This window comes from Pygocentrus nattereri, chromosome 19 (genome assembly GCF_015220715.1).
Source record: "Pygocentrus nattereri isolate fPygNat1 chromosome 19, fPygNat1.pri, whole genome shotgun sequence".
NCBI classification, from domain to species: Eukaryota; Metazoa; Chordata; class Actinopteri; order Characiformes; family Serrasalmidae; genus Pygocentrus; species Pygocentrus nattereri.
In genome coordinates, this window is record NC_051229.1 from 15,942,571 (window position 1) to 15,955,666 (window position 13,096).

At 40.7% G+C, this 13,096-nt stretch overlaps 1 protein-coding gene across 4 annotated transcripts in view; it reads left to right on the top strand.

The window, feature by feature from the left end:
* Window positions 1-13,096, top strand: part of sbno2a (strawberry notch homolog 2a) — a 37,624-nt gene extending 24,528 nt beyond the window's left edge. For 3 of the 4 annotated variants that reach the window (XM_017697128.2, XM_017697131.2, XM_017697130.2), the window contains 13 exons: window positions 70-201; window positions 347-482; window positions 614-726; window positions 843-914; window positions 1,229-1,337; window positions 1,521-1,598; window positions 2,309-2,452; window positions 3,217-3,311; window positions 3,455-3,547; window positions 3,687-3,818; window positions 7,562-7,638; window positions 8,788-8,978; window positions 9,419-13,096. In XM_017697128.2, coding sequence (XP_017552617.1) covers window positions 70-201; window positions 347-482; window positions 614-726; window positions 843-914; window positions 1,229-1,337; window positions 1,521-1,598; window positions 2,309-2,452; window positions 3,217-3,311; window positions 3,455-3,547; window positions 3,687-3,818; window positions 7,562-7,638; window positions 8,788-8,978; window positions 9,419-10,758 — 2,712 coding nt within the window. In that variant the 3' untranslated portion in view covers window positions 10,759-13,096. The remainder of the gene's footprint in view (window positions 1-69; window positions 202-346; window positions 483-613; window positions 727-842; window positions 915-1,228; window positions 1,338-1,520; window positions 1,599-2,308; window positions 2,453-3,216; window positions 3,312-3,454; window positions 3,548-3,686; window positions 3,819-7,561; window positions 7,639-8,787; window positions 8,979-9,418) is intronic. The other variant, XM_017697129.2, reaches the window with a different exon arrangement.

Here is a 13,096-nt window from a genome sequence, read left to right on the forward strand (position 1 = left end):
TTCATTTATTTCAAATATTCAAAGTTATATAAATGATATAATAATCGCACTGAATGTGCATACATGTAGATGACAGGGCGCAAGGGTCGTGTAGTGCGAAGGCCGGATGGAAGGGTCCAGTATGAATCACGGGCGGAGCAGGGGCTCACTATTGACCACGTTAATGTCAAAGAGAAGGAGCGTTTCATGGGAGGAGAGAAGGTAAAGACAGCCCTCTATCTCAGGCTATGTATTATATTTACTGCTTTTTCTTTACTGCTATATTTTTTTTTTGTGTGTAGCATGCCTCAGCTTTTTATTCTGTCTTCTGCCCGCTTTCTGTTATTTCTTTCTCTCTGTCTCTCAGCTGGTGGCGATCATCTCGGAGGCAGCAAGTTCAGGGATCTCTCTACAGGCAGATAAACGAGTGCAAAACCAGAGGAGGAGGGTACACATGACCCTGGAGCTGCCTTGGAGTGCTGACCGTGCCATCCAGCAGTTTGGTGCGTGTGTATGAGAAAAAGTGTACCTGCTGAATTGTTAGGACTACAGTTCTCTTCCAGTTCTCTATAACATTGGAAGACTGTTTGAAGTAGAGTATGGCTTTGGCTGAAGTGCATTTCTGCTTCTATAGGTCGCACTCATCGCTCTAATCAGGTGACTGCTCCAGAGTATATATTTCTGATCTCAGAGTTGGCGGGAGAGAGACGTTTCGCATCCATTGTGGCCAAGCGCCTGGAGAGCTTGGTAATGACGCAGTATAGCCACTGACCTTTGCTGCTCAGCATTCATGTAAACATGCTGCACAAAACTGAAGTAGGATAAATGTAACAGATATTCATGGCAGTATATTTCCCCATCAGGGTGCCCTGACGCATGGTGACAGACGAGCCACAGAGAGCAGAGACCTGAGCAAATACAACTTTGAAAACAAAGTAAGTGAACACAGGCTTTCTTAGTTCCGTGCTTTCATGTTAGGGACAAAAATGCTCCAGATAAATGTGATGAAAAAGGAATTGATGGCAATTTAGTAAGATTTGAAAGATTTATATCTCTTACAGTGTTCTGTAGTGGGTCTGTTAAATGTTACATTTGTAACAGCTTTTCTTTCCATGCATTGTTGCATCTAGATCCAGGTTTAGTATATAAAAATTATGTTTTGGCAGAAGTTCACTTTTGGAATACAGCTGTGAAATATTGCCTGAAACAAATAAATATTTCTTCTGTTTGTCTCTCTTCTTTTGCTTAGTATGGCACCAAAGCTTTGGATAAGATCACTAAAGCTATATTGGGACACATTGAAAATAAAGTTCCTGCACCAAAAGGTTATCCAGGGGGTGAAGCAAGGTTCTTCACAGGTTGGGACAACTTTTTAGTCAAAGCCATGTTGTCTGTATGCATACAGTGTTGTTAGTTTATGTTGATGTTTTCTTAGATAATTAATTTAACTTTAGTCATCGTTAATGAGATGCCTCATTAAAGAGGTCCAACATCCTTATTTCAGTGTGTAACTTATAAACAATCTTGTTTGTGTCTTTCAGAAATGAAGAAAGGCATGATTGATGTGGGTATTTTCTGTAAGGAACCACGATTTGGACTCAACACAGAGAAGGGTAATGGTAATGCATTGATAATGACAAAAATACACTGTTCAAAGCTGTCACAGTGACACTGCCTAAAGCTGCTTTCTTTTTCAACTGTCTGCTAATGGCATTTAGCAAGCTCTACCAGTGCATCATAGTTATTGTTCTTCATAGTATGGGTGCTCAGTATGTTATTTGTTAATGTTATTACATTTTTAAGGGTAGAGATGCACACACATGAGAATTTTAGGCTGATGCTTGCCACAAATATAGCAAAATGTATAAAAGGATTTTTTAAAACTGGTTTGAGATCAGTCAAATCAAATCTGTCGATTTTTGTTATAAGCTATTATATACCAATTATGGATATGATTTTGATAGCATCATGTATTTATAATCAAGGCGTTCACTTAATCCAATAAAAACTTACTTTTGGTCTATATGTTGCAGGCAGGTCGACAGTCGTTTTGATCATCTCAACTGACCTCAATCTCAGTGCTTTCTTGAGTTTTCATTGAGCTTCTTCATTTACAATATGAAATGCTGTCAGGTTGGGAGCTTTGTGGACGAGAGCATTAAAGATTAAAAATGCCTGTCACTGTCAGATTAAACTTTAATTAAAGTTCATGCTAGAATTCAGTTTATCCCTCTTGCATTTTTATTTATTCTGGTTTTGATTGAATTCTCCTAAGAAGTTTATTGGTCCAGCTTAATTGGGATGGCATGTTTTTCCTGTCATATCATAGACTGCACAATCACGAAGTTCCTGAACCGGATTTTGGGCCTGGAAGTGCATCAACAGAACTCACTCTTCCAATATTTCACAGACAACTTTGACTACTTGATTGAAAAGGACAAGAAGGAAGGCAAATATGACATGGGCATCCTTGGTAAGCAGCTTGTGCTCCTAAGTGGTGTGAGGTAAACAAACTGTTTGAATATTGCATAGGATATCTTCTCTCCCCATCACTACCTGTTAAGCTACAAATATAAGATTAAACTTCAGTGCCTAGCTAATGGCTCAATTGCAAAATTGTGGAACAGTGGATAACTACATAAATAAGCTAAGCATATCTTTCTCTCCCTTTTGTCATATTAGCAAGATGTCCTGCAGTTTGTGTTCTGTATCGCATATGTTAGTATACTGAAGTACTCTTAAAGGTTCTAACTTTGAAATTTGATTGCACTCCACAGTGCTCTTCACTGATGCAAATATTTAATGGGTCATTTTAGGAATCAGAAGTGGTTCTGTTCTAATAAAATCAAATTGTGTTTCCACATTTCGGTTCTCTGGGCACATCTTGGTCTCAAATTACACTACCTTTTATACTGCTTTTACTACAAGTGTTGGCAGTGCCGCAGATACTGCAATATTGAAACTGAAAGTATTGCTCACAGCAGTGTTTTCCAGCTCCAGTCCCAGTAAGGGATGCCCAGACATTGCACAGTGAAGTTTTTTTTTTCTTGTTCTCTGACCTGTTACAACTTATAAGTTCAATGCCACTCCCTCCATTTATTGAATCAGAAAAAGTAGAAGAGAGAAAACACCGGGGAAGTCCTGGGGGTTGTGGCTGGGAAACGGCTAACGTAGTATTGTTACTTGGAGACTGTATATGGAGGATGTTTGTTAAGCTGTCTGTTGTCCTGTTATCAGATTTGGCTCCAGGTAATGATGAGATCCACGAGGAGAAACAGGAAGTTTTTCTAACCCCTGGAAACCCCCAGGAAGGCCAGGTTATTCTGTATAAGGTATACACATCCCATGTTGTCCCTAGTTTTTTAATTACTCTGGGAAGCAATGGGAACTTTTGAAACTTCACTCTTTTTGTAGTTTTTGCAGAAATGTTTTGTAATACTGCACAAACTGACATGCGTTATCTCTTTGCTTTCAGATCAGTGTGGATCGGGGAATGCCATGGGGTGAGGCCTGCAGGAAAGCAGAGATGCTGACCAGGGAACATGAGGGCTTTTATCTCTCCCACAAGGTACTTAATAGTTTAACTATAATCACTTTAATCTTTATTAATTAGGATGTGTTTGCAACTGCTGTTTGTTTATTTAATAAATTATACAACTGTATATATTTTAGAACTAGAATTTTTAATTGTCTGTATGTGTGTACAGCTACGAGGGAGCCAGCCATGCGTGTTGTTGGCAGAGCAAGGCAGAGGTCGTAATCTCGTTTTGTACAAGCCCAACATTGGCAGACAGGCCCATCCTGAGAACCTGGATAACTTGCAGCTGCGCTACCGCAAGGTCAGGAGTGAGCCAGACACCCGCATTCATTTGAACCCATGTAATCTCTGTGGAACATTTAGCTGCTAGCTATGGTTGTCAGAGCTATATTTTCACGCTGTTTATTCATTCTGGCCTTCCCCAAATGCATCACAATGTTAAACAGAATCTTACCTATTATTAACTGGTGTTCATTTTCATGTGATTTTAGTCTGAGGCTTTTTGGGAGATCGTGTGTGTGTGTGTATTTTATATTTTTATATATATATATATATATATATATATATATATATATATATATATATATATATATATATATATATATATATATATATATATATATATATAATACACACACACACACACACACACACACACAGCTCAAAAAAGTAAAGGGAACACTCAAATAACACATCCTACATCTGAATGAATGAAATATTCTCATTGAATACTTTGTTCTGTACAAAGTTGAATGTGCTGACAACAAAATCACACAAAAATCATCAATGGAAATCAAATTTATTAACCAATGGAGGCCTGGATTTGGAGTCACACACAAAATTAAAGTGGAAAAAAACACTACAGGCTGATCCAATTTTTATGTAATGTCCTTAAAACAAGTCCACGTGCCTGTATGACCTCCCTACAACACCTGGGCATGCACCTGATGAGGTGGCAGATGGTCTCCTGAGGGATCTCCTCCCAGACCTGGACTCGCCAACTCCTGGACAGTCTGTGGTACAACGTGGCGTTGGTGGATGAAGCGAGACATGATGTCCCAGATGTGCTCAATCGGATTTAGGTCTGGGGAACGGGCGGGCCAGTCCATAGCTTCAATGCCTTCATCTTGCAGGAACTGCTGACACACTCCAGCCACATGAGGTCTAGCATTAGGAGGAACCCAGGGCCAACCGCACCAGCATATGGTCTCACAAGGGGTCTGAGGATCTCCTCTCGGTACTGAATGGCAGTCAGGCTATCTCTGGCGAGCACATGGAGGGCTGTGCCGCCCTCCAAAGAAATGCCACCCCAAACCAGTCCTGCTGTAGGATGTTGCAGGCAGCAGATCGCTTTTCGCGGCGTCTCCAGGCTCTGTCACGTCTGTCACGTGCACATGTTTCTAACCGTTTGTGCAGACACATGCACATTTGTGGCCTGCTGGAGGTCATTTTGCAGGGCTCTGGCTGTGATCCTCCTGTTCTTCCTTGCACAAAGGCGGAGGTAGCGGTCTTGGTGCTGGGTTGTTGATCTACTACGGCCTCCTCCACGTCTCCTGATGTACTGACCTGTCTCCTGGTAGCGCCTCCAGCCTCTGGACGCTACGCTGACAGACACAGCAAATCTTGCCACAGCTCGCATTGATGTGCCATTCTGGATGAGCTGCACTACCTGAGCCACTTGTGTGGGTTGTACAGTCCGTCTCATGCTACCACGAGTGTGAAAGCACCACCAACATTCAAAAGTGACCAAAAGATCAGCCAGAAAGCATAGGTACTGAGAAGTGGTCTGTGGTCCCCACCTGCAGAACCAATCCTTTATTGAGTGTGTCTCGCTAATTGCCAAAAATTTCCACCTGTTGTCTATTCCATTTGCACAACAGCATGTGAAATTGATTGTCAATCAGTGTTGCTTCCTAAGTGGACAGTTTGATTTGTTTGTGTTCCCTTTATTTTTTTGAGCTGTGTGTGTGTGTGTGTGTGTGTGTGTGTGTGTGTGTGTGTATATATATATATGTATGTGTGTGTGTGTGTGTGTGTGTATATATATATATATATATATATATATATATGTGTGTGTGTGTGTGTGTGTGTGTGTGTGTGTGTGTGTGTGTGTGTGTGTGTGTGTGTATACACACACACACACACACACACACACACACATACATATATATATATATATATATATATATATGCCCATTTTTTTTATATACACATATTTTTTCTGTGTAAATGTTACAGAAAATAAGGACTTTAACATGAAATGTTACAATTAAAATGGTGAACACATTTTATGCTAAATATACTAAGAAAACTAAGGGAATTCACATACTAGGCAGTAATACTGAACCTACAAAACACAAAATTGGATTTGTAAAAGATTAAGGAGCTGCGGTCTCAAATTTAAGACATGTAGTCACATACTACTGTGTCTCAGATCAGATATGTGTAACAAAAGAAAATAAAAACTAAATAAAACTTAAGTTGTGCTGAAGTTGTATTCAGTCACAGCATATAGGACTTCACTGTACTGCGCAAACAAAAATAAATTACACAAAGTTGGACTTTGTGTCATACCACAGTGCTACAGCATTGTAAACAGCATGTAAACGTGGCTACTCACTAGCCACGTTTACCTGCAGCCTAATAATCCAACTAATAGCTCAATCGGAATAGAATGTATACATGTAAACACCTCAATCGGAATAGTCTAGTCCGATTGAGGCCATTCAGAATACAATTTTTTATCCGATTAAATGAGGTGCGTAACCCTCTAAATAATCTGCGCATGCGCGGCACGTCATAGCGAAAGATTTAAACCGTTCAACATAGCGGAGCAGAAACGAGACACAGGCGAGACATAGTTTTTGCTCTAATCTTTAAAAGACAGCGGTGGGACAGACGTCCAGCTTATGTGTCTCAGAATATGTCTTTGAGGCTAACGTCAGTTTAAAGCAGTTAAAACCATAAGCGTGCCAACTGGAAACTCATATCATGCCGACTGGAAGTCCCGTGATGCTCGCTGTCATGGTAACGTTTACTCTAAGAGTTGCTCCACGCATGCGTGGCATTTTGCATCGGATTACTTTTAGCGAGAATGTAAACGAAGATTTTCATCAGATTGTTGAACAGAGTGAGAATAAACACCTCACTCTGAATTTGTAATCTGATTGTTTTCAATCGGATTGGCAAAAATCTTTGCATGTAAGCACAGCCACTCGCTCCTCTACTCTTAATGAGATGCTGTGCACAGTCTCAACATCAACTACGGATGACTCGCAGGGCCAAACAGAATTTGCATTAACGGCACTTTTTTTTTTCCAAAAATTTGCGTTAAATTGAGATTGTGTTATCATGTTAACTTCGACAGCCCTATTTTTATATATATATATATATATATATATATATATATATATATATATATATATATATATATATATATAAAAAATGTTGATGGAGCCAGACTTTTTTCCAAGTAATTTTTGCCCATTTATTTTAGTCCATCCTTCATGAAATTTACGCATAATATAAAGGCCAACATGCATTTTTCAAATTATGTCAACAACTGAAAATTGACAAAAATGAAGATACAAGGTTTTGTTCCGACAACAGCGATATATAAGTGTAATATTGTATTGCTGCCAAATGGTGACAGTGCAGCAGGGTAAGTATAAAGTAGGGGTGATCAGTTCTGGGTTTGTTGGCCCAGAGTCAAGCCCTGTTCTGAGATTGACTGCTCAAATACATCTGATTGAACTCTTAAGTTAATTGCCATGTTTAGTTGTGGTGCTTGAGCAGGGAATTTGATACACTGTGCTGGTTTTCAAGATCTCCAAGAACAGAATTGGTGATCCCTGTGTAAAATTGAGGGTAATTAATATTAAATAAGCTACTTTTAAACCTGTCTTACTTTGTCTAACTTTAAAAGTTGAAGCAGCCAGTGGAGGTTGCATAATGACACCTAGTGGTTGAATTGCTGTACAACAGGATGCAGTTATAGAGTAACCTTTAAACTATTGGACTGTTCTCTGGTTTGTGCTACTGTAGGTGACCGCAGATGAAGCCAAGGATTGCTGGGAGAATCAGTTTGTCTTCTCCTTTAAGAAATGCAGCCATGCCAACTGGTGAGTGTCAAAACACTGGACAGGCATTGAGCTATAATAATAAATTTGGTTATAATTATTCCATATGTAATTGGTCAAGAGTGTGTAAAGCATACAACTGCTGTATGTATGTTCATGCTTGGAGTGTAAGCGTAAGCAGCTGGACTGTGGCAGAAAAGCAGTCTAATCTTACCTGCAAAAGGACAGTGTGGCTGCAGGTTTTCGTTCCAGCAAAGCAGTAGCACACGACTTATTGTTTGAGCACAGAAACCGACTCAACTGAATAAGTAAGTGGAATAAAGTGTGCTGTAGCATGCTTGGAATGAAATCCTCCAGCCCCACTGTCCCTTTGTGGATAGGATTGATCACCCTTTCCATAGAAGGAATGATGTATATAAGTCAGGCCCCCAGCTTTTCTCTTCCAAACCGTGTTAACAGAAGTGAGCTTCTTAGGCACAAGAGGCCATTTGAGAGAAACTCTTTATTAACTTCCTTTTATTCAGGTCTCAGTCCATAAGAATAGGCACACCTGATCCATTTTAGATTACCTTATGGCCCTGTCCTCTTCCACAGGCCTGTCAACCACTATATAGCTTTAAAATAAATATTTATTGTTGATGGTGTAGGAAATGATATGATAAAGTTGAAAAAAGATTTATGCTGTATTATTTGAAGTAGTTCATCAATACGCAAATTTATTGTATGGTAATTGAAACAAAAAAAATTATTGTTGCTACAATAATTTGCAATTGTTATTCATTTATGTATTTATTTTATAATGATCAGCGCTATCATACATGTTTAATTGAGGCTATTATACAGTATATTTTACACAAACAACTAATGTGTTGTTTGGTGATGGTGTACTATGGAGGTGAATGGTTGTGATGATTTATATTCCCTTCAGCATGTTCTAAAGAATTTGCTGGGTTTTTTGTTTTTTGGACTGCACGCTAGAGGTTTGCGTCATTAAGGCGTTTGCTCAGTCTCACTTAATCCTCTGCACAAGAAGCCAATTTGGAAATGACATGATCAATTTTTCCTACTCGCCATTGAAAACTGCGAGGTGTCTTGGGTCCAGTTTAAAAATACTGTCAATGATCTAAGGGGGCCCCAGGAGTGCAAACCTGACACTGTTTTTCTGTGTTTTCTATGTGTGTGCATATATAGGAAGGGTAAGTGTAAGCAGGTGGAACAGGGTCAGGAGTGCTGGCTGGGCATGCGTCTACGGCAGTATCACATGCTATGTGGAGCATTGCTGAGAGTGTGGAAGCGGGTCGCAGATGTGGTGTCTGATATCACCAACTCCAGCATCTTACAAATTGTGCGCCTCAAAACCAAACAGAACAGCAAGCAAGTTGGTGGGTATTAAAATTGTCACAGCTGTTTAGTGATTCAGCTGTTTATGGCTGCAACTAATCATGTGACCTTCAATTCCTTTCCTTTTCCCACTGCCACTATTAAATTTTCTGTCTAAAATAAAAAAAATTGAATGTGCTATAACACTAATAGGATCACATTGTAGCCAACACATCCCATATCAGTCATATGGGAGTCATATGAACATTGCATTAACAGTAAAATCCATGTCAGTGTGGGTGCTTCAATCAAGTCGTATAATTGAGTCTGTCTACCTTAGAAGTGACAGTTTAAGTAATTTGGCGGTTAATCCTCATTAGTTAGTCAAACGTCACGTCTAACTGTGAGTATCAGAAATATATTTCAATTTTTTTCCGTGGTGACTAATGTTGTGTAGTAGTGCCACTTGTGTAGTCGTAAAGTTGTATTAAATGTGTCTCAGGTATAAAGATCCCGGAGAACTGTGTGGAGCGCATACGCAGTGAGCTGTCCCATATGGATGCGGAGGTGAAACGTGCTCGGCAGGAGAGGCAGAAGCTTGCACATGAGAAGCTTCTGCAGGAGCAGCGCACCCGTCAGTTTTTCCTATGCCTGGAGCAACAGAAGCTCCCGCTGCTCAGCTGCAAACACCCTCCACCCTACCCAGGCACCCACCCAGGCCAGGCCGCACCACCTAAGACCCAGAATGTGGACGAGGTACTTGACCTCACTCTCAGCCCCTGCCCTTCCCCTGAACCCATAGCCAATGGTGCAAATGGAAGCTCAGCTTTGAACGGAGCAGTTTGCATAAATGGTGGCTTTGGGATGCAAAGAAGAGGAGGAAGTGGAGGGCTAAAGATTCCTGAAACGTTTCACCTGGAAGAACTGATCTCACAGGAGCAGCAGAGGGAACGTCAAGCTCCATTACAGGGGGTCATGGCCCACGTTCAGTCACGCCTGTCACAGGCCCCCCACAACTTCCTTGCTCTGAAGCAACAGCTGAAGAACAGCCCGCAGACCATCCACACGCTGAAGCAGCAGCACACGGCATTAGGGGTGCTTCAACAAAGCAGGGCGCACGCACCCAGTGTGTTCGGCTCGCAGGACTCCAGTCAGGCAGTAGCTCGGTTTAACCCGCAGATACTGCGGCTCCAGAACAATGAGGGCAAGCCACTTGCACAGCATAAGCCGCAAGTTAACACTCTAACTAATCACACGTTGCACAGTCACCAGCTTCAGCAGCGCACAGATACCATGCCACGTGCGTCTCATTCACTGGTACCCTCACCATTACAGCAGGGCCGTCATCAACATGCATCGATACACACCCACAACCCCAGCATGCGCCCGCATGCGCTAGAAAGGCAAGTGTCAGTTAACGAACACGCATCACTTTCACTAAAAACATGTCAGCAATCATCGCAACCCATCAGCAGCCAGCCTGTGCTAAAAAGTTCCACAGCACCACAGGATGACTTCGATTTTGACTTTGATTCGCCCGTTCATGCTTCACCCCTTCCATACACATTCTCCTCTCAAGCTCCTCAAGCTTCATCCTCCTCTTCTCAGTTGTTCTCTTGCTCCTCCCAGAGCACATTGTCGCTCTTCTCCTCTGCCCTCTCAGACTCAGTCTCCTCCTCCCTTTTTGCTCCCTCCTCCGAGCGGCCTCACCTTCAAGTCAACGGCCATTGCAGCATGGATGCTTTGGACGCACGTGAGCCGCTGGACCTCATGACTCGTGGAGCTTCCGCTGACCGGCGCCAGTCAGTCATTCAGTACAAACCGCTAGACTGGGACAGCTAGTGGCTACTCAAAAGAGTGCCTATGAATCTACAACACCACTGTACACGCACATGTTAGTACTGTCAGTTCTCATTATTGCAGGGGTGTCCAACTCCAGTCCAGGAAGGCCGTGGTCAAGTGTGGATTGAGGCTTTCCCTGCTTATACGCATGCAGTTGATTTCAGAAGTTAGTCACCAGGTGTAGTAAGTTTTTGTTAAGGGAAATCACTGAAATGTGCTGGCCAAAGGCACTCCAGGACCAGAATTGGACTCTCCTTAATTTTATTTGTGATCTCAAGTCTGTCTAGCAGGTGTTTCTCATTCAGAAGTAGAAGAGGTTTTTTCCCCTCTTTTTTCTTCAATTTGTTCCCCTAGTCGTCCACTGGCTATAAGCTAGTTTTTTTTTTCAAAGGTGTTTCAGTCAGCAGTGTTTTTTTCATCAGTAAATTTATGGTCCATTAACTAGGGATGCTTCTTATTCTCTTGTGGAGTTAGACAACTTGGTAGTCCTCATAGCTCAGATGAGACTGGAGCTGTCTAGCATGATCTGCTATAAGGGAAACGGCCCTGGCTGCTTTTAGGAGTGATTTCGCTGTACATGCCTCACACAGTCTGTCTCGGTTTATACTGAAAATGATCATACACTTTCAGAGTTCAAGGTACATTTAGTTAAGATGCTCTTGGTTTTGTAGTCATCTCAAATTCTTTGTAGGTGTTGAATGGGAGTAACTAACTGACAATTGTCACTCACTTCTTATCCTGTTTCTGAAGGATGCAGCTCTTGGCATGTTTGTCCAAATGTGGCAGATTTGCTTGTGTGTTACACTTTGTTACAAATGCCTTGAGTGCACTGACCAAACAGAAAAGGGTGATCAATCCTAGTTCATGCATCTTAAGTAGTTTTAAGGTTGATGCATTTTTTTCATTAACATGACCTCTTTAGTCATTCACTCATGGTTTCATCACACATCATTGATGATTTGCTGTTGTGGGGAGTTCAATCAGACCTGGACAAAATGCCTTTAGTTCAGTCAGTGCCTTCATATTTTTAAGATGCAGTCTTTCAATTTTCAACGTGTGTGTGTGTGTGTGTGTGTGTGTATGTTTTATTTCTATTTATTTATATATATTATAAAGATTATATATAAATAATAATATTCCGGTTGATTGGTTGAGAAGAGTTCTCACAGCATGCTTTTTTCACAAATACCATCACTCACTGAGACGCCGTTGCTAAGCAACAACTTTGTCAACTGTAAGAGACGCTCAAGTCATTTGAGTATTTTTACTTCTTACTTTGCGCACAAACAGAAAATTGATACTTTTAAGATCACATTTGACCTACAGCCGATTTGGTCATACTCTGAATATGAGACTAAATTCCGAAACGGTCATTACCACTGAGCAAGCTTTTCAGTCAGCATCTGTGACAGAAGAACACCTAAACAACCTGGAATTAGACAGAAATGAATTGAATACCATTACAATAACAATACAATACACCATGGGCTGTAAAGTGTTTTAGAGACTGGCTGGAACAAAACAAAGGGCTGGAAAACATACTGGTAGTGCAGTGAGTGAGCAGAGTTTGTTTTTCCGAAGTAGCAACAAGTTGCTTGTTAACAAAAACAAAAAAAAGTGTAAATATAAAATAAATAAAAGCTGTAATGAGAGGACATGGGTTACTGCTATTTTATCACGGGGAAGGGTGTTCTTTGGCACGACACAAAGCCAACATAAAATAATACAATTGTTTTAGATAGTTATTATTAATAATAATTGACAATTACACATATTGTGGCTAATGAATCATTGACCGCTGAATGAGGAGAAGGACACTTGGTATCCAGTTACTGCAGACATTTTTGGCTCAGCCAATCAGATTTTAGGACCGGAACTATTCGTTTTTGTGTGTGCGTGTGTGTGTCTGTCTCACATAGAGATTAGTGATATTTATTATTATGACCAGCATTTTGCTCGCTCCATCATGAAGTTTATTAAGCTTCACCAGAGGGGTTCACTGACCGATTTGAAGACTGCTGTTTTACCTGTTGACCCCATGCATTTTTTTTTATTATCCCATGGGCTTGAGCCTGAGTAGAGGGAAAGACTGGTTGATAAAATCTAGGCTAAATAAAGAAAGCTAAAAACTTCAGCCATAGGCAAATGAAGTACTTTGATTGCTTTACTGCTTGTTTTTGTACTTTCTCAGGTATAATATAAACTTATTACTGTCCAGACCAATTATTATTTAACTAAAATAACTAAAGATGGACCTGTTTTAGCTTTGGGGGTTAGACACCAAATTATTTATTAGGCAAGTTGGCTATATTAAGAGGGTTGTTTTTTTTTTTTTTTT